Raw genomic sequence first — 21,697 nt, forward strand, 5'->3', positions numbered from 1 at the left:
AGTGGAGTCGCAGATAGATAGGATAGTGAAGAAGGCGTTTGGTATGCTTTCTTTAATTGGTCAGAGTATTGAGTACAGGAGTTGGGACGTCATGTTGCGTCTGTACAGGACATTGGTTAGGCCACTTTTGAATATTGTGTGCAATTCTGGTCTCCTTCCTATCGGAAAGATGTTGTGAAACTTGAAATGGTTCAGAAAAGATTTACAAGGATGTTGCCAAGGTTGGAGGATCTGAGCTACAGGGAGAGGCTGAAAAGGCTGAGGCTGCTTTCACTGGAGCGTCGGAGGCTGAGTGGTGACCTTATAGAGGTTTACAAAATTATGAGGAGCATGGATAGGATAAATAGACAAAATCTTTTCCCTGGAGTCAGGGAGTCCAGAACTAGAGGGCATAGGATTAGGATGAGAGGGGAAAGATATCAAAGAGACCTAAGGGGCAACGTTTTCACGCAGAGGGTGGTACGTGTATGGAATAAGCTGCCAGAGGATGTGGTGGAGGCTGGTACAATTGCAACATTTAAGAGGCATTTGGATGGGTATATGAATAGGAAGGGTTTAGAGGGATATTGCCTGGGTGCTGGCAAGTGGGACTAGATTGGGTTGGGATATCTGGTCGGCATGGACGGGTTGGACCGAAGGGTCTGTTTCCATGCTGTACATCTCTGTGACTCTATGACAGTAAATTAGGTCCATGGTTAAAGAGACAGGAATGTATGGTGGCTCAGTGGCTACCACTGTTGCCTCACAGTAATTTCTGTCCCAGGTGTCTCTATGTGGAGTTGCCTTCAGGTGCTCTGGTTTCCTCCCACAGTCCAAAGATGTGTAGGTTAGAGGGAATTGGCCATGCTAAATTGCCCATAGTGTGAGGTGCATTAGTCTGAGGGAAATGGGTCTGGGTGGGTTACTCTTCGGAGGGTTGTTGTGGACTTCTTGGGCCGAAGGGCCTGTTTCCACACTGTAGGGAATCTAACTTTAAAGAAGGATTTGGAAGCATGTAGGATACAAGGAACTGGCGGTGGGGAAGATTAATTAATTTGATGTTGCTTATTTGATCATTTGATCAACTGGTCATTTAAACTGCTTCAGCATCTGGGGGACAAAATCTTCCCTTCCACTTGGCTGGGAATACTCTGTTTGCATTATGAAGGGAAGGCTGACATTGTTAGGAATCGTGTCTTCCTCAACCTTCCAGTGAAACACAAGGACAGGGAGTGAGGAAGGCGGAGGGGGGGAACCTTTTCACCTCCTGCAGATGCTGGATGTTGATGGTTCGCGTGTGGGGCGCCACCTTCGGGCGGTTGCAAACATTCCTGTGCAAAGAAAAAAAAAGTTTCTCTCTCTCTCTCTCTCTCTCCCCCCGTTCCCCAGCAGTTTGGAAGTTGAGAGAGCACACGAGAGAGTGTTTAGCCCCTGAAGTGACATGCTGACATGCCGAGCTGTACCCGCCTTGCTCCGCCTGTTCAAATAAGAGGCAGCAGCCGAGCGCAGCGTGTGATGGGCGATCGCATCGCGGGGTGGGCCCGCAGGAGATGCTTTTGCAAACCTTCCCTCTCCCATCCCGATCACCTCAGCTCAGTTAGTGCAACCTTTTCAGGGGGGAGGAGGCTGCGCCGTGCTCCGGGGGGAGGAGGTGGCCAGCATGGCGGCTTGTGGAGTTCACTTTCGCTCCGGTGATTGTACCATCCCGGATCTGGGAGTGTGAGGAGCTGGCCTTTCCCCTCACTTCCCGGCACTGGACAGAAACCTTCCAAAAAAATACACACTCACAGCAGCCAGGCGCAACAGTCCGAGAGAGAGAGAGAGAGGGAGAGAGGGGGAGAGAGAGCAACTCTGTGGATGGAAGGCACGATGCAGCCTCACGCCGGACTGCTCTGGGTTCTTGTGAGTTTGGTTGGACAGAGCGTCACCTCCAAAGGCAATAATCTCCGGGACACGGGACAATGTGAGCTCCCCAAGTCGGTGAGTGAGTTTGTGGATCTTCCCGTCACTTGTTGCAGCCTGTGTTCTCTCTCTCTCTCTCTGTCTCCTTCCCCCTGTCCCTCTCCCTCTTGCATTGGCACTTTTGGACTGAAGTTTTTGGGAAATACACAATTCCTCCCCCATCCCAACCCTGGCTGTCGGGAACATTGTGACCAAGTGACTCCTGTCCTGTTCGGTATCTCCCCTTCCCGTGCCAGTACTTTACCTGTGGAAATGCCGAAGCATATCCTTCCTTTTGTCCGTGTGTACCTTCAGCGGGCTGTCAGTCTACTGTCACACTTTGATTTTCTTTTTAAGAACAGTTCCCATCTTTTCCTTTTGAACTGATTTTCGTTGCTTGTCTCACACGCGAGTTGATACTGAATGCGGTTGTGTTTCTGTTCCTCTCCCTCTCTCCCCCTCAGCAAACAGAAATGAACTCGTTCCTCTGGACGATCCGGCGAGAGCCCCCAGCGTATTTATTTGGGACCATTCATGTCCCTTACACCAGAGTGTGGGACTTTGTGGCGGATAACTGTAAGCGGGCTTTCCGGGACAGCAACAGCGTGTACTTCGAGCTCGACCTGACCGACCCGTACACCATCTCAGCCCTGACCAGCTGTCAGATGCTGCCTCACGGGGAGAACCTGCAGGATGTGCTGCCTGGCGACCTGTACCGCAGACTCAAGCGGCACCTGGACTATGTGAAGCTGATGATGCCTCTGTGGATGACTCCGGACCAGAGGGGCAAGGGGCTGTACGCGGATTACCTGTTCAACGCCATCGCCGGCAACTGGGAGAGGAAGAGACCCGTCTGGGTGATGCTGATGGTCAACTCGCTGACCGAGGCCGATATCAGATCCCGAGGGGTGCCGGTCCTCGATCTCTATCTCGCCCAGGAGGCGGAGAGGATGAAGAAAAGGACCGGGGCGGTGGAGCGGGTCGAAGAGCAATGCCACCCTCTCAATGGGCTCAATTTCTCCCAGGTAAATGGGGCAGGGGGTGCACCAGGATGTCTCTGTACAGGTTACACACAGCGGCTGCCAAACGAGGCAGTCCAGACTCCGGGGAAACGCCACATGTGTCTTTCAACAGGTGGAAGACTTCCTGGCAAAGTTCAAAGGAGAGTTGGGGCTAGTTTGTGATGATACTTTACTGTCTGCAGACTGTCATCTCTGTGACCAGACTGTGCTGACTGTGACCAGACTGTGCTGACTGTGATCAGACTGTGCTGACTGTGATCACACTGTGCTCTCTATGATCAGACGATACTGTCCATGATCAGACTGTGCTCTCTGTGATCACACTGTGCTCTCTGTGATCTGACTGTGCTGTCCATGATCAGACTGTGCTCTCTGTGATCGGACTGTGCTCTCTGTGATCAGACTGTGCTGACTGTGACCACACTGTGCTCTCTGTGACCACACTGTGCTCTCTGTGATCAGACTGTGCTGACTGTGATCACACTGAGCTCTCTGTGACCACATTGTGCTCTCTGTGATCAGACTGTGCTGACTGTGACCACACTGTGCTCTCTGTGATCAGACTGTGCTGTCCATGATCAGACTGTGCTCTATGTGATCACACTGTGCTCTCTGTGATCAGACTGTGCTGACTGTGATCACACTGTGCTCTCTGTGACCACACTGTGCTCTCTGTGATCAGACTGTGCTGTCCATGATCAGACTGTGCTCTCTGTGATCAGACTGTGCTGTCTGTGATCAGACTGTGCTCTCTGTGATTAGACTGTGCTGACTGTGATCACACTGTGCTCTCTGTGATCACACTGTGTTGTCCATGATCAGACTGTGCTGACTGTGATCACACTGTGCTCTCTGTGATCACACTGTGCTTTCCATGATCAGACTGTGCTGTCTGTGATCACACTGTGCTGTCTGTGATCAGACTGTGCTGACTGTGATCACACTGTGCTCTCTGCGATCACACTGTGCTCTCTGTGATCACACTTTGCTGTCCATGGTCAGACTGTGCTCTCTGTGATCACACTGTGCTCTCTGTGATCTGACTGTGCTGACAGTGATCACACTGTGCTGACTGTGATCACACTGTTCTCTCTGTGATCAGACTGTGCTGTCCATGATCAGACTGTGCTGTCTGTGATCAAACTGTGCTGTCTGTGATCAAACTGTGCTGTCTGTGATCGGACTGTGCTCTCTGTGATCAGACTGTGCTCTCTGTGATCAGACTGTGCTGTCTGTGATCAGACTGTGCTGTCCATGATCGCTGTGCTCTCTGTGATCGGACTGTGCTCTCTGTGATCAGACTGTGCTATCTGTGATCATTGTGCTCTCTGTGATCGGACTGTGCTGTCTGTGATCAGACTGTGCTGTCAGTGATCACACTGTGCTGTCTGTGATCAGTGTGCTCTCTGTGATCAAACTGTACTGTCTGTGATCAGACTGTGCTCTCTGTGATCACACAGTGCTCTCTGTGATCACACTGTGCTCTCTGTGATCAGACTGTGCTGTCTGCGATCACACTGTGCTGTCCGTGATCAAACTGTGCTCTCTGTGATCACACTGTGCTCTCTGTGATCGCACTGTGCTCTCTGTGATCAGACTGTGCTGTCCGTGATCACACTGTGCTCTCTGTGATCAGACTGTGCTGACTGTGACCACACTGTGCTCTCTGTGATCACACTGTGCTCTCTGTGATCGGACTGTGCTCTCTGTGATCAGACTGTGCTGAATGTGACCACACTGTGCTCTCTGTGATCAAACTGTACTTTCTGTGATCAGACTGTGCTGTCTGTGATCACACTGTGCTCTCTGTGATCGGACTGTGCCCTCTGTGATCAGACTGTGCTGTCTGTGATCACACTGTGCTCTCTGTGATCAAACTGTGCACTCTGTGATCAAACTGTGCTCTCTGTGATCAGACTGTGCTGTCTGTGATCACACTGTGCTCTCTGTGATCAGACTGTGTTGTCTGTGATCACACTGTGCTCTCTGTGATTGGACTGTGCTCTCTGTGATCAGACTGTGCTGTCTGTGATCACACTGTGCTCTCTGTCATCAGACTGTGCTCTCTGTGATCAGACTGTGCTCTGTGTGATCGGACTGTGCTCTCTGTGATCAAACTGTGCTCTCTGTGATCTCTGTGCTGTCTGTGATCACACTGTGCTCTCTGTGATCACACTGTGTTCTCTGTGATCAGACTGTGCTGTCTGTGATCAGACTGTGCTGTCTGTGATCGCACTGTGCTCTCTGTGATCACACTGTGCTCTCTGTGATCAGACTGTGCTCTCTGTGATTAGACTGTGCTCTCTGTGATCAGACTGTGCTGTCTGTGATCACACGGTGCTCTCTGTGAACACACTGTGCTCTCTGTGATCAGACTGTGCTCTCTGTGATTGGACTGTGCTATCTGTGACCACACTGTGCTCTCTGTGACCACACTGTGCTCTCTGTGATCAGACTGTGCAGTCTGTGACCGCACTGTGCTCTCTGTGACCACACTGTGCTCTCTGTGATCAGACTGTGCTGTCTGTGATCAGACTGTGCTGACTGTGATCACACTGTGCTCTCTGTGATCGGACTGTGCTATCTGTGACCACACTGTGCTCTCTGTGACCACACTGTGCTCTCTGTGATCACACTGTGCTGTCTGTGATCAGACTATGCTCTCTGTGATCAGACTATGCTCTCTGTGACCACATTGTGCTCTCTGTGACCACTGTGCTCTCTGTGATCACACTGTGCTCTCTGTGATCAGACTGTGCTCTCTGTGACCACATTGTGCTGCCTGTGATCAGACTGTGCTGTCTGTGATCAGACTGTGCTGTCTGTGACCACATTGTGCTGTCTGTGATCAGACTGTGCTGTCTGTGACCACATTGTGCTCTCTGTGATCAGACTGTGCTCTCTGTGACCACATTGTGCTGTCTGTGATCACACTGTGCTGTCTGTGATCAGACTGTGCTCTCTGTGATCACACTGTGCTGTCTGTGATCAGACTGTGCTCTCTGTGATCACACTGCGCTGTCTGTGATCAGACTGTGCTGTCTGTGTCCACATTGTGCTGTCTGTGATCACACTGTGCTGTCTGTGATCAGACTGTGCTCTCTGTGATCACACTGCGCTGTCTGTGATCAGACTGTGCTGTCTGTGACCACATTGTGCTGTCTGTGATCAGACTGTGCTGTCTGTGACCACATTGTGCTGTCTTTGATCAGACTGTGCTGTCTGTGATCAGACTGTGCTGTCTGTGACCACATTGTGCTGTCTGTGATCAGACTGTGCTGTCTGTGACCACATTTTGCTGTCTGTGATCAGACTGTGCTGTCTGTGACCACATTTTGCTGTCTGTGATCAGACTGTGCTCTCTTTTACCACATTGTGCTGTCTGTGATCACGCTGTACTGTCCCATTGCAGGCGGCGTGTGAGTGAAACGCTCACCAGCACCCATTCATTCTGAAAATGCGAAAACAGAAAGTTTTCAGGAGTTGCTGCCTCTGTGAAACCTAAGCTCGCTGGGGGCTTCTTTGAGACTGGTGTTTGATGCTTGGAAACTCGCTGTTGTAGTTCCTCACTCCCAGTCTCAGTGTCACATCTTCTCCCTCCGCCAGCTCAGGCTGTCAACAGTTGAGGCTGTGGTTTTTCGGTCATTCACCGCCAACACATTTTCAGTTTGAAGTAGACGGTGACTTTTCATTCCTAAGCGGTCTGTCTTAAACCGTTTTAGCTACTCTTTGAGAAGGGAGCTGACTGCTTTCTGTTCTCCTGTATCAAACAGTGAAGGAATGTATCGATAAGACTCACTCATAGTGTCCATTTGAAAATATACAAAGGGTAAATAAAACGGAAGACTGTCGGTATTAAACTCTCGCCGTGAATTTCGCGGCATCATAGTAGGCGGATTAGATGTTGGGGAGAATTCATTTTAACGTTTGATAAAATGATTGTTCTGAATACCGGCGAGAACGTTAATGCTCTAAACTGTGAAAGGAAGGATTTCAGGTCAACACTTCTTATTAACACCTCCTCATTACTTTGCAAAGGTCTGTGAACACTATTAGAGGCGCCGTTCAGAGAAAAAAAATCTATTCCTGAAACTCCCATAGTCACAAAGCACTTGTTTTACTTCTGAGGCTCTGTTTTGCTGAATTAAGTCTAAAAGCTTTAAAACAGAAGTTTAGTTTCTCTGGGAAAAGAACAGAAGGTGCTGGAAATGCTCCTTATTTCTGACAGTATCTGTGGCCAGTGAATCAGTTTCCTGGTCCCGAGGAAAGATTTCAGTTCTGAAACTTGTCAATTTATTACTATTCCCGCAGGCACTGCCAGACCTGTGGGGTATGCCCGGCATTTTCTGTTCGTTTTCTGTTTCTATTTCAACTTCCCGGCGCCTGCAGTATTTTTAAAAAAATATTTATCTCTGCAGTTCCGAGTCTCAGATTCTGGCTTATTAGAGGCCGAGAGAATCCACAGTGTATTCCCCAAGAAACTGGGTCAATGATAACAGGATTGGTCCAGTTCAGCCGAAACTGCTTGTTGCTCAAGGATTACCTGTGGTTGTGGGATGCACCATGCGGAAGTCCTGTCGCCCCACACTGCAGGGTAGTTATCTGGGAAGTTAGAATCCACCATCAGGCCCCCAGCACTGAGTTAGCGATTTCAGAGGGTTCTCGCGACATCAGCTCAATAGATACTCAGGAAAAATTAGGAAAAAAAACCTAAAACCTGCTTTAACTCCTGGCTATTGACAGTATTAAACTGTCCTTCCTGACACGTGTCTGGTAGGGTCCAAATACACTCCTCTGGACCTTACCCCTTCCATCATCCCAACCCAACCTATCCCCGATGGACACCCCTTGCACCCAACATTAGCCCCTTTCCTGAAATCACTTCCCAACTTGACCTCCCAAACTCCCTGCCCATCACCCTGACCTTTTTCTGCATCCAATCAGGAGCCTGTGATGGAGCCCTATGGGAGTGGCCAGACTTACAAAGGGAAGGTAAGTGGGCAGTTTTTGATATGGTTGCTGTTGGATAGAATTCTTTTGACAGCAATCGGAAGTTCAAGATTGGAAATAACTGGTCACAGTGCCTCTCTGTGGACAATGGTTAATGGCAAAGTTGGGTTTCACTACAATGCCAAGATCCAACAATGAATGGTGGACCTTTCTGTGAAGTGTAGGATGCCAATGCTTGTAGCTTTACTGTTGGACCGAAACAAGGGAAGGCATGGTATCATACGAGTTCAGATGGGTTGGGGATAGGAGTGTGGTTAGGGGATTGTCGGTGGTTTGGAAAGTGTGGAGATGTGAGTGGGGAAGGCAGGGAGGTAATTAGTAATAAAGTTAGAGAGTAAGCCAAGAAATATCATCTTCATGGTTTTCCTCTGGATTGATGGTTCATGCTCCTATTGGTTAATGGACTAAATTTCAGTCTATTGCTGATAAATTCTAATGAAATTGAACTTCTCTTAATGCTTTTTTATACAATCCCCACAGTGTGGAAACAGGCCATTCGGCCTAATAAGTCCACACCGAAACCTCTGAAGATTATCCCACCCATGCCCATTCCCCCTGCTCCATTCCTGTAACCCTGCATTTCCCAAACCTACACATCCATGAACACTAAGGGTAATTTAGCATGGCCAATTCACCTGACCTGCACATCTTTGGACTGTGGGAGGAAACCTGAGCACCCTGGAGGAAACCCACGCAGACACGGGGAGAATGTGCAAACCCCACACAGACAGTCACCTCAGGATGAAATCAAACAGAGGTCCCTGCCGCTATGAGGCAGCAGTGCTAACCACTGAGCAACCGTTAAATCAGTTTGTTTGTAACTTTCTAATTAAGGTTGGTGTTACCTAGATCATGATTTCTCACAGTTTTTAATCAAATTAAATGGACTTAAGTCAGCCATTTATTTAAAAAATTACCTGTTCATTTGAACATTTTTGTATACAGAAAGTCTTTCTGTGATTTGAATCTGATGGAACTAATAATTGAAAAACCAAAAGAACTGCGTATGCTAAAAATCAGAAACTAAACCAGAAATTGGTGGAACAAGTCTGGCAGCCTCAGTGGAGAGAAATCAAAGTTAATGTTTCAGCTCTAGTGACTAATGGTAAAGAAAGTTGTTTTTTATATAGAAGATGGGGTGGAGGGATGGGGTAAGGAGTAAACATTATATGGAGATAGAATCCAAAGAGAGAAGAACAGTTGGACAGACAACGGTTTGGATAATGGACAGCATACAAGAATGAGTAGCTGCTGTTCAAACTTTCCATGTCATACACAGAAACAAAATTGACCCAATGGTCAGGACTTTCAATAACAATAACACAAGTGTTTAATGTTATCTTTTAGCTTGTAAATCTGGTAGATTATTTTTAAACTCACTTTGTGTAATTGCAAGTGTCTTTTATAAAAAAGAATTAGTTTTGGTTTTTAAATCCACTGTTTTTCTTGCAAGGGATCTTCCCAGATTTCACCTATTGCTCTTTGTACTGTTCTCAACTGATAGTGCCAACCCGGCTGTCTGTTTTGCTTTCTTACACCACCCCCTGCAAAGGCAGGAAGCCCCAGCTGGTAAGGCTATGGAATGACCTGACTGTGCTAGCAACAGGAGGAGGATGAAAGAACCACATTGTTAGAATGAGGTGCTAACAGCAACATGTAAATCTAAAGGTCTTGCAGGTAGTCGGAGGAGGTTATTCATTTACATAAGAGGGAAGCAATAGGGACACTCTTGGCATTTCTTGCTATTGAGTTATACATAGATGTGTCATATCAAAAGACATCAATGAACCATGTATAAGGATATAAACTTTTATTCGGGGATAGAAACTTTAGTTAATGTGTTTAATTGTCATTTACATCTGTGAAGCAGAAGTTCATCAGTGTTCTAGGAGAAACAGTGTCATGGATATATAGGATGGTACAAAACAGTACTTCTTAAAACATTTGTTACCAATAACAGTTGATATTTATTTAGCAGTTGTCATAGAAAATTTTCCCTTGCACTTCACAGATGTGTGTATTGTATAATTCATGCTCCTTGAGCCACAGTGTTCAAGTAGGTTCCAAGTATGGTACCTGGTCTTTAGCATTCCACACTGTTCAAGATTTTATTAAGTATTTATTAACTGTGATCCGTTGCTTCGAAACCCGCAATTTACAGGTATGATGAGCGAGATTGGGAAAATAATAACTGTTAGAAATGCTGGATCTTTGCAGTTAGCTGGTTGCAGCCATGGCTACAAACGCAGTAGTAACTGATGGCTCCTTTGTCTTCTGTTCTGTGTCCAGAAGCAAGTCCAACCCACAATACTGCAACCTCCACCACAGTGCAAGGAGACAAGTCCTAAACCAACCTCAGTCAAACAGAACTTAATGTCCATGCTGTTGGGACCAACCTGATCCACACTGACTGTCTAGCCAACTGAGCTAATTGATCTTCCTAGCCCCTTGCCCCATTCCCAGGTGGATGAATTATTCTATGAAAAAGGATTCCCCTGTTGATTGATATCTAGTGATGCTGCTGGAATGTGTGATTGTATGTTCAGCCACATGTTCATCTCCCCATGTCAAATAGCCACTCATCATTCGTTAGAGGGAAAAAAGATAGTGTCTTGTTACACCTCAGGGCATCCCATAGTTCTAACGATACTCGTACAGTCTCAAAAGTATTCAAAGATGCATTAAGCTTATAACTGCCTCATGTTTACCATGTATAACTTTTACAGTCATGTTTTACAACTTCAAATTTTCAGTATAGTTTTCAAAACATTGCATGCTTTTGATCAATGTTAATTTAAATCTCACTCAGTAAGTTCCTGGTGATTTTACTGTTCACACTGTGTTATGTTTCCTTGGCTATGGAGGATGGAATGGGGTTTGTGGGTTACATCCTGACCTTGATTTGCAGCCCTCTATGTCACTGCAGTTAACCTTTCTTTGGTGTCAGTGGTCAGTGTGTTACTAAGTCTGTAACAATTTTTATATTGATGATATCCCTGCCTGCTGATAGAACTGTGGTTACTGCTGATTACTTTTGATCAGGCGCTGATTTGTAAAATTTGAGCTGAAACTTTGTGTTGCAATTTATATGGATTGTAACTGGTGAAGAAAAGCATTCTTTGGAGGTTGGAGCATTATCACCTCGGGCTATTTTGGAAGCAAGTTGGAAAAGATCAGCAGCTCCGAACTGCTATATTTGTTGACAGTACTTGATTGTAGGTAGTATTATATTTTATATAGAAACATAGAACAGAGGAGCAGAGTAAGCCAGTTGGCCTTTTGAGCCTGCTCTGCCATTCAATACAATCATGGATGGTTATCCAACTCAATATCCTGTTCCTGCTTTCTGTCCGTAATCTTTAAGTCCTTTAGTCCTAAGAACTATATCTGCATCTTTCTTGAAAGTCTTCCAGGTTTTGGCCTCAGCAGAGTCCTGTGGCAGAAAATTCCACAGGCTCACTGTTCTTTTGGGTGGAGAAATTCCTCTGCATTGCTGTTCTAAAAATCCTCCCCCTTATCCTTAGACTGTGACCCCTTGTTCTATATTCTCTGGTCATTGAGAATATCCTTCCTGCATCTACCCTGGCTAATCCTGTTAGAGGTTTATAGATCTCTATTTTATCATCCCCACTCTTCTAAATTCTACAGAATATAGTTCCAACTGATCCAGTCTCTCCCTGTACGTTAGTCCTGCCAACCCAGAAATCAGTCTGGTAAACCTTTGTCACACTCCCTACAATGCTAGAACAACCTTCCTCAGGTAAGGGGACCAAAATAGCAGATAAAACTCCAGATGTGTGCAATGCCCAGAAGCAGCAAGACATTTAGTGACTGGCACATGAGAACACCCAGGTCTCTTTGTGCCAGCCCTTCTCTAAATTATTACCATTCAGATAATCTGCCTTTCTGTTTTTGCTAACATAGTGGATAAACGCAGATTTGTCCACATATACTTCATCTGCCATGTATTTGTCCAAATACACTGAACATCTCTGCATCCTCCTCACTGTTCACTCTCCCACCCAACTTTGGGTCACCTGCACATTTGGAGATATGACATAGGTTCCTGATATAAATCAATAATATATATTGTGAATAGCTGGGATCCAAGCAGTACACCATTAGTCCCTGCCTGCCACTTGGAAAAAAGACTTGTTTGACCCTATTGTTTGTTTTCTGTCTGCCAATATTTTTGGTATTCATGCAGTCTCTCTACTCTGGTGAAATGCCAAATAATAGTGCAAAAACAAACTTTTAATGTGGTAACATCTTATTTTTATTTGAAACATCATATTCTCTTTTAACTTACAAGAAAACACTTCTGAAAGGAACAAAGGTCGTAATGGACATTAGATCAGCCAACACAAGCACATGAATAGCTGGAGAAAATTAGCAGGACTTTAGCACTTGTGGCGTGGAAGCAGAGTCAACATTTCAGGTCCAGTGATCCTTCAGAACACTGGAGTTCTGATCAAGGGTCGCTGGACCTGAAAAGTTGACTCTACTTCCACTCCACACATGTTGTCGGACCTTCCTGATTTTTTAAGCTATTTCTGTTTGTGTTTCAGATTTTCAGCATTCACAGTTCTTTGTTTTTTTGATCAGACCAATCAACATCTGTAAAGAGAAAAAAAGACAAATACACCTCAGTAGGAGGTTATTCACTGTGTAACTTTGCATTTCTATTACTATTGACGTCTGTAATCTTAGCATGTAAATCTCATGGGGTGTAAAGAGAAGATGCAGAAATTGAGGGGCTCGGTTGCTAAATGCACTATAAAATTCACCTGCACATTTCAGAAGGATTCGTCATTTAATCTAAGCTGGCATCTGTTTTGTTGGTCTGTACCTGAATGGTAGTATGCTGCTTCAGTTAGTGCTGACTTAGAGATGGGAGGTTCTATCAGTGGCTGCAATTTAGTTGGGCTAAAATTGGGCATGAGTAGGGATGTAAAATAGGTGGAATAACATCAGGAGCCCATTATATACTCTGACTGTAGGCAAAGTTAATCAAAAGGAATATCTGATATTGCATATCACAAAACAAATCAGTTATGTCTTTTTATTTGTCACTGTTCAAGATAGGTTTCTAAGCCCCCCCAGTGACTTATGTTAGAAGGTATGCACATGTATATCTTCTATTCCTATGGATTGGAGGCTCGTTAATGTAACCCACTATTTAAATAAGCAGGTCGACGGAAAAGAAGGGCATTACACACCAATTAGTCTTGCATTAATAGTAGGGAAAATGCCAGAGTCTATTACAAATGATTTAAAGCAAAGTACCTGTAAAACAGTGACAGAATTAGACTGAGTCAGTGTGAATTTATGAAATGGAAGTCATGCTTCATAAACCTACTGGAATGTTTTGAGGATGTAACTATTGAGTTGATAAGGGAGAGCTGGTGGATGTGGTTTACATGGACTTTCAGAGGCTTTTGATAAGATCCCATACAAGAGATCAACATGCAAAATAAAAGTACATGGGATTGGGGGGTAGTGCACTGGTTTGGATAGAGAACTAGTTGGCAGGTAGGAAGCAAAAATAAGAATAAATAAGTCTTTTTTCAGAGTGGCAAGCAGCGACTGGAGTACTACAAGGATCACTGTTTGGACCCTAGCTATTCACAATATATGTTAATGATTTAGAAGAGAAAACTAAATGATTGAGGATGACACAAAGCTGGATGAGAGGGTGAGCTGTGAGGATGATGCAGAGATGCTTCATTGTGTTTTGGATAGGTTGAGTGAGTCTGGCAAATAAATGGTAGAGGAAGTATAATTTCAATAAATGTGAGGTTATCTGCTTTGGTAGCAAAACATGAAGGCAGATTATTATTTGAACAGCATAGATTTGGAAAGGGGAGATGAATTGAGACTTGAGTGTCTTCGTGCACCAGTAACTGAAAGTAAGCATGGAGGTGCAGCAGGTGATGAAGAAAGCAAATGCTTTGCTGGCCTTCATAGTGAGAGGATTCAAGTATAGGAGCAAGGTTATCTTGCTGCAATTACGGAGGAACCTCAATTATCTGGCATTCAGTTATCTGAATTTCGGATTATCCAGCAAGATCACAAGGTCCCGATGCTTGGCTAACTATGTTATCTGGCATTCGATTATCCGAATTTTGATTAACTGAATGAAATACTCCCCACATGTGTCCTTCGGATAATCGAGGTTCCTCTGTATACAGAGCTTCAGTGAGACCACACCTGCAGTATTGTGTGTGGCTTTAGTCTCCTTATTTGAGGAAGGATGTTCTGTCTTTTGAGAAAGGACAACAAAGATTTATTTGATTGATTCCTGGGGTAGCATGACTGACGTATAAGGAGAGGTTGGAGAGATTGAATTGGTCAGGATTATCGTCACTGGAATTTAGAAGAATGAGGGGAGATCTCAGAGAAACTTATAAAATTCTAACAGGACTAGGTAAGATAAATGCAGGAAGAACGTTCATGACCAGGGAGTTCATTGCTAGGGGCACAGTCTAAGGGTATGGGGTAGGCCACTTAGGACTAAGATGAGAAGTTTCTTCACCTAGAGAGTGGTGAGCCTGTAGAATTCCCTGTCACAGAAGGTAGTTGAGGCCAAAATACTGAATGTTTTCAAGAAGGAGTTGTGGGGAGAAAACAGAAACAGTACTGAGTTGAATGATGGAACAGGCTGGAAGGGCTGAATTGCCTCCTCATGCTTCTGTGTTCAATGTTTCTGATATTGCTGTCCTGCAGTCAAGTATCCTGTAGACTTTAGCCTTGGCTCTCAGCTGAAGGTCTAGCATTAGTTATAAAATCCAGTGCCTGTGGAACTGGAATTAAGCAACTATCTTTAGGAAAGGAAGAGAGAACAGAATTAAGTAACAGTTTTAAATGTTAGATTAAAATCTAATCTAAATTGCAGCTGTGCCAGAAAGCCATTCAGTGATTGTCAGCATGGGTTTTGAGAACTAGGCAACTTGGTTTAGTTTCACATCCATTCAAGAAACTGATCCAGAATAGTAAATAATTTTAGATGGCAGCTGTTCAACATTCTGCCATTTACACCTCCTCTTGGCATATCTTTTGTTTCCTTGTCATATTACCACCCTTTTTGGCTTTGCAGTACCGGCTACTGTGCTTTGGTAGTAAAGCATGAAGGCAGATTGTTATCTGAATGGTGAAAGATTTTGAAACAGGGAGATGAATTGAGACCTGGGTGTCCTCATGCACCAGTTTTGTCATTTAATTTCTTGTGTCTTCCATTGTATCACTTCTGCTGTTTAGCCATTATTCTCATTGTCACTGTGCTAACATCTGTTACATTTCTAACTTTTCCCAGTATTGATTTAAAAGGTTGTGTCCATGAAAAGTCCAGTTTCTTTTTCACAGATGCTACCTAAACTATTAAGTTTTTCCAGTATTTATTGTGGTTCACCATCATATAATTCAACACTGATTGAAATGCGCAGCAGCAATTTGTCACTGCTTAATACCGTGATGTCAAATCCAGATGCACTGAAGTCTGATCTCAACAAAATCCCGTCTCACGGCAAGCTGCATCATCCAAGTTACTGATTTCCAGATTGTTAGACTACAAAGCTAAATTACAGATACTTTAACAATGTAAATCAGACACACTGTCTGATTATATGGAGCGAGTGAAGGTATGATGTGTGACCACTCTGGCTGTGCACACACAATACCAGCTCCCAAGAGGATCAGTTTCTCCAAGAGGACTTTGAGCATTTCTTCACCGATAATTGCAGTGTTTGTTGTGATGTCATGGAGTATTCTGTGGTGTTGTGTTAAGTGCTGCTGTTACACTGGGCTGTCCTCCAGCTCCTGGTTTGGGTGGAGACAGTTGAATCACTGTGTGGCTTGCTGTGCGCTACTTTTTTTGTATCAAATCTCCGATGCTGAGGGCACAAATTTAGTATGAAATTTGTGGTATACCAAGTTTTAATAACGTAATTAAGAGCAGCCACAAAATCCTTGGCATAGGAAGTGGGGATTAGTTCAGCATGAAGAAGAAGAAGAATGGGCGAATGAAAACACAGGACCACAACTGACCATAAATTTTGGGTGCTGCAGTCTTTTGGAAGGGGACCATTCTAATTTCACCTATGTTAGGAATATTTTGCAGTATCAAACATGATAGTCAAAGTTGAAAGACACTTACACTTAACCCTTGGGAGCATATTAATGCCCTGACTGCGTATTATTCATAAGATTTGATCTGAGTGCATCATCAGCGCATTGCCCCAATGCGGAGCTTAGCGTTTAATGGAAAAGTAGCAGAAAAGTAAAGATTAATTTCTCCCCTGAGGGAACCCAGGTTACAAAGGAGTCCCTGCAGTGATGTAGCGCAGTACCATTTCATATCATTGAAATTTTCCTTAAGTGGTATGGGCAGTGATGAAAAAGTTGTGAGAATGGAAAAATGAGATTTTCAATGTTGAGAAAAAAAATCAAATTTTTCCTTTAAGCTTTCAATGGTCGGATGAGAATTTAACTAGTATGCAGCGTGGACCCTATTTGCATTGATTAGCATCTCATTATCTAACAACATTTCTACACAATTTCTGATTTCCCCAGGTACTAGTGAGAAACTAGATGGTGCCAATCAGAGTGGTTATCCGGAGTCTGTGGTTTGCCAGTGTCTTCTCTGAACTTCCATGATGGTCATTATTCCCCAACTGCTTTTGGCATGCTCAATGGCTACAGAAGTGAGCATTGGCAAAGCCCCAACATTATGACAGATCCCTGACCACCTCAGAACACACGTCAGGTCTTTACCACTACACTTTGGAGATCACTGACACCTTACACTAAAACTCTGCTATCAGGTTGCTCTGTATGCAGGGATTTACACAGCTATCATGTATCTGCAGAGGATGCATCTGAGGACTCTTCACTTGCTTTCTAAGTGCTCACACACTTTGTACTTTCGTGGATGCCCACAGCATCTCTTTATTTTGCCATTTAGTGCAGACAGAAAACCAGAGAATACTTGCCAGCACAAAATGGTCAAAAGGTAGATATTGTTGCTGTGATACACATTGTTCCAGCATGTGGCAGTAGCTTATGTGACAAATACATTGCATGTACTTCAGTTAAATAGCCATGTCTGAAAGTTGGTTACAGAGTAGCCCTTCATTGTGATAAGGGATACTATCGTCAGTGAAGGGCTACCACTACACTCAGTCAAGGGCATCCTCCAATTTTATTCCAGTGGATTGTCTACAGTCAGCCTGATGAGTTTGGACAGTAAATGTCAAAGGGTTATTGAGGTGTGATGTGTTGGGAAAAATGGGAAACACAAGTGGGGGAATTGCAACTATTATAATAAGATTTAGGGGGGTTAGTGACTGTGAAAGAGAACAACTCCAAATATAATTGTGGGATTTGGTATAGCATGAGAGACTTTTTCTAAGTCACCTCCACCCTGCCTAAAGGAGGAAATGAGTGAGAAGAAAGTGGCTGGAAGAGCAGTTAGTAGTGATATTGGAAGGAGTTTCTTCTGAGTGAGTAGGTAGCACAGAGAGCAGGAAAGCTTAGCAGTTTAGGAGGATGAGATGAGAGCCATTGAGGGAAAATGGTACATTTAGTAGTGATAGTGTCAAACCATTAGCCTTTGTAGAAAGTGTGTGTGGTAGCAGAGTTATGGTGAGAGGGCGGTAGTGGAGAAAAGATGGTAGCACTTACGCTTGAGGAGAGCAGAAGGTCATTGACTTCCTTTCAGCAATACAGGATGGTTTTCCACACTGGGGACACTGCACTGATTGGAGTGGATGCCTCCATCCAGTCTGGCAATGTCTGCCACCATGGCCTCCTTTGGTGATCTGAAGGAAAGTGGATGGCCCTCCTATCAGCTAACACATTCCTCAACCAGTATTAAGGGAGGTATATAATACTGATTATGACAATCATTTCATCGACTAAATTAGGAGTTGGGCTTCAGAGATATATCACAATTAGTTCAAATGAAATGAGGAAGGAACAGCTGTATATTTTAGAGGATCATTTCTACTATGACAAACTTCAAGACCTCTGACAAGGAAGGAATGATCCATGCACTATTGCTAACAAGTTTCATCATAAGAGCCATACCATTTGTTGACATTGCAGTTATTTGGAAATACAACTGGGCTGCATGATGGATGCGAGTGTATTATCTGAATGTTCACTGGCATATTAATAACAAAAGCTCTATTTTACGTACGGTTATTTACAGGGAGGGAGCTTTATTGTTTCCTAATAAAAGCTGATTTCAAAAAAAAAGAAAAAAACTTGAAATCGTGCATTTCTTTTTTGTTAGGCTACTGATGTTATTTCACGAGTTGACATTTCTTAACATAATTTCCATTACAAAATGTAAATGTGGGTCATAATTGCTTTTTATTAATGAGGTGGAGGTGCCGGTGTTGGACTGGGGTGGACAAAGTCAGAAATCACACAACACCAGGTTACAATCCAACAGGTTTATTTGAAATCACAAGCTTTTGGAGCACTGCTCTTTCATCAGGTGAAGTCAAGCTGATGAAGGGACTTCACCCAATAAAAGAACAGCGCTTTGGAAGCTTGTGATTTCAAATAGACCTGTTGGACTATAACTTGGTGTTGTTTGACTTCTGGCATTTTATTAAAACAGAAAAGATGAGCAACTTGCAACCAGACTTCAAGCACACTTCATTAATTATACAGAAGTGCAGTGCTTTAGGGTATTACTGTTAAGTGAGTAAACATTGAAAATAATATGACTTCACAAGTATTAATAGCTCCTAGAATGTATTCTGTGCTTATTCTTCACATATGGCCTTGCTGAGTCATTTTGGTCAAAGTTGCTTGCACAAAAACAATCATTGGTATGTCCAATCCTTCTTCAACCAATAATCTGAATTAACAACACAGGCAAAGTTTTTTTCCCCTTTAATGCAGAGAAAGCTAATTAATTTTCTCTCTGTATAGGGACAATTCTGCCGCATGAAAAAGCGTATTTATTCACTGGGTCAATAGACAAACCTCACAAACAATAATCACCACTTTTTTATCCATTGAATTTGTTCTTAATTTGTATTGCTCTAATAGTGATTTGTAGTACGGGCCTGCCAGTAGTGTGTTCAGTATTGATATTAGAAAGAAACATTCTATCAAAGCTTTTTGTCACTCACCCATCAGCACCATTTGCAAGAAAGACCAATTTAAGAGGAAAACTGTCATCTGTAAAGTATGAATGGAGAATGCTGACTCATTGGCAAGTGCACTCAGATGGGTAGAGGCATATGTTTTTGACATAACATTTAAACAAAGACATGTAGCTAACTGTCAGTCATCCTTAACTGCTACATTCTCCATGACAATACCTCTGCTATGCAGCATCCACTTGGTAACTAGTCAGCATTCTGCTCTCATACTGTTTTAATGTTAGTTTCGCCCTCATGTTTTTATTCTTGTGAATTATCCAGATGAGTACAAGATGAAAAGTTCCAACAGAATGTCTTTTTCAGTCACACTCGAATATCTTTTTATTATTGAGATATGCTTTGTTGCATTTGTATTCCAACATAGCAGCAGCAAGATATTACATTTATGTACTGTCTTTAACATTGAAAAGTGTCCCAAATTCTTTGTCCAGATGGAATTAAAAAAACTTCAAACCCTTGTGCACCATGGTCTTTGGTAGATCCTGTTGCATTGCTTTTTGGCAAACATTTTTCAGTGCACTGGAGATGCAAATCTTTGTGGGATCTTAGGTAGGGATACCATTAATATTAAAACTTCCCATTTCACCAAAGTCAATTTTGGCCTTAGTGTTATTCACAGTACATAAAAGTCAAGACCATATGGTTTCTTTTGAATTACCATATTTAGTGCCAATGATAGACAGTTGTTAATTTTCTCTGGTAAAAAGAAATCACGATTGTCTTTGATGATGAAAAGTGAGACTGTAGAAAGTGGAATTCTGATTATATTCTACTGCCAATCATACCTATTTCTAGAAAGAGAGGGATTGAAGCGTCACTAAGGTATGGTTTTTAAAATTTTAAAAGTGATTCATCTTTTACTGTTTTATTAAGTGTTCTATTAAGAATACTTGCAGCTGATTGGTAATGAAGAAGGAAATTCAAAAAGCTGTGACTGATCGAGAATGTAAATTTTTCTTCAGAATTGGTCCGAATGATTGGTATTCTTTTTGTTTTGAAATATAACCTTGCATTTTCTATCTTGCTGGCTCTCATTTGTTTTTGTTATTTTGTTTGCAGGTTGATATTCCAGTACTCAGTGAGTGATAGCTATAAACACTTAACAAATTAAAGCCACGTGTGAATGTTTTTCACTCTGACAATTAGAAAACTCACTAACCTGCTGTGTCAGGCTGCATTTGGAGTCTGATGTGGTTTTATTCTGGAGATTCGCATTAACTCCAACCAGTGGTCCCCTGTGGAATCATTCAAATAAATTTGAAGTAAAGCTCCAAGTTAATTTAGAAAGAGGAATCATTAGCAAATTGTACGCAATTTTGTGAGTGGGTGTGACTGTTTGGGCTCATGGGTTAGTTTGTGGCTTTAACAGCCTGACAGGAAGACTGATTCTTGCCAGCTTCCTGAGTGAAGTTTGAGGGTTCTTTGATTTTTTTTATTAGCTCCAGCGGTTTGGCTACAAAATGTTCCAGTCTGATAGAGCTATTGCCATGAACACCTGAGGGCTATTGGCAAAAAATGTATAGACATTTCACTTCCAACTAATTCAAAAAGTATTTCAGAAAAAGTTTGACTTAAATATGTGTGAGACAAATACATGGTGTATTTAAAAGAAATGGTAATGTAGTCAAGAGTAAACCTTTAACATTTTTAGTACATGCTAATATCTGTGACTAACTGAAACCACATAGGAAAGAAAGTGTAACTTCAAGTACTAAATGAATTATGAGGGATACTGGCTGAGAGTGTTATTTTACAAACATCCTACATACTTGTTATTGATTTCTGAACATTTTTGTTCTTAAGTTTTTTTTTAACTGAACTTTAGTTGATGTATATGGCAAATGATGGATAATTTTGGGAATATGATTTGTAACTTAATGAATAGCTTTGCAAGACAGTGCAAAGTTTATAACCATCATCTGACCCTCCAGATTAGATTTCAGCCTTGAACTCCCCCTCATGATCTATGGTTTTGATTTATACTGTTGTTTGCAGACTACTTTGGGTGCTATATTTTATGCATGCTTAACATCCTTAATGTGTGATGTGATCCACGACCTGACATTAATACCTTGTAATGTCAAGTAGTGGATAGGTCCTACTTTACCTAATTTGGTATTTACAGATTACATACAATTTATTTTCATGATGACACAAATATTATGTAAAATACAGAGGAGAATGTGGGTCTTTTTGTGTGGGCAAATCTAACCATGACATTACATTGCAGCACTAGTTTCAGTACATATGAACTAGATATGTCGGATATGTGGAACAGTCCATCTTCCACAGCTACACTGGCACCACCCCCCACCTTTTCCTCCGCTACATTGATGACTGTATCGGCGCTACCTCGTGTTCCCACGAGCAGGTTGAACTTTACTAACACCTTCCACCCCGACCTCAAATTTACCTGGACTGTCTCAGACTCCTCCCTCCCCTTCCTAGAACTCTCCATTTCTATCTCGGGCGACCGACTCAACACGGATATTCACTATAAACCGACCGACTCCCACAGCTACCTAGATTACACCTCCTCCCACCCTGCCCCCTGTAAAAACGCCATCC

The 21,697-nt window shown here is 43.1% G+C and overlaps 1 protein-coding gene across 1 annotated transcript in view; it reads left to right on the forward strand.

Annotated features, from left to right (window-relative positions):
• The first annotated feature begins 1,409 nt into the window (after positions 1 to 1,409).
• Positions 1,410 to 21,697, forward strand: part of LOC122554359 (metalloprotease TIKI2-like) — a 420,493-nt gene continuing 400,205 nt past the window's right edge. The window contains exons 1-2 of the mRNA XM_043699245.1: positions 1,410 to 1,959; positions 2,385 to 2,945. Coding sequence (XP_043555180.1) covers positions 1,837 to 1,959; positions 2,385 to 2,945 — 684 coding nt within the window. The 5' untranslated portion in view covers positions 1,410 to 1,836. The remainder of the gene's footprint in view (positions 1,960 to 2,384; positions 2,946 to 21,697) is intronic.

Source organism: Chiloscyllium plagiosum, chromosome 11, assembly GCF_004010195.1.
Source record: "Chiloscyllium plagiosum isolate BGI_BamShark_2017 chromosome 11, ASM401019v2, whole genome shotgun sequence".
In the NCBI taxonomy this organism is placed as follows: domain Eukaryota; kingdom Metazoa; phylum Chordata; class Chondrichthyes; order Orectolobiformes; family Hemiscylliidae; genus Chiloscyllium; species Chiloscyllium plagiosum.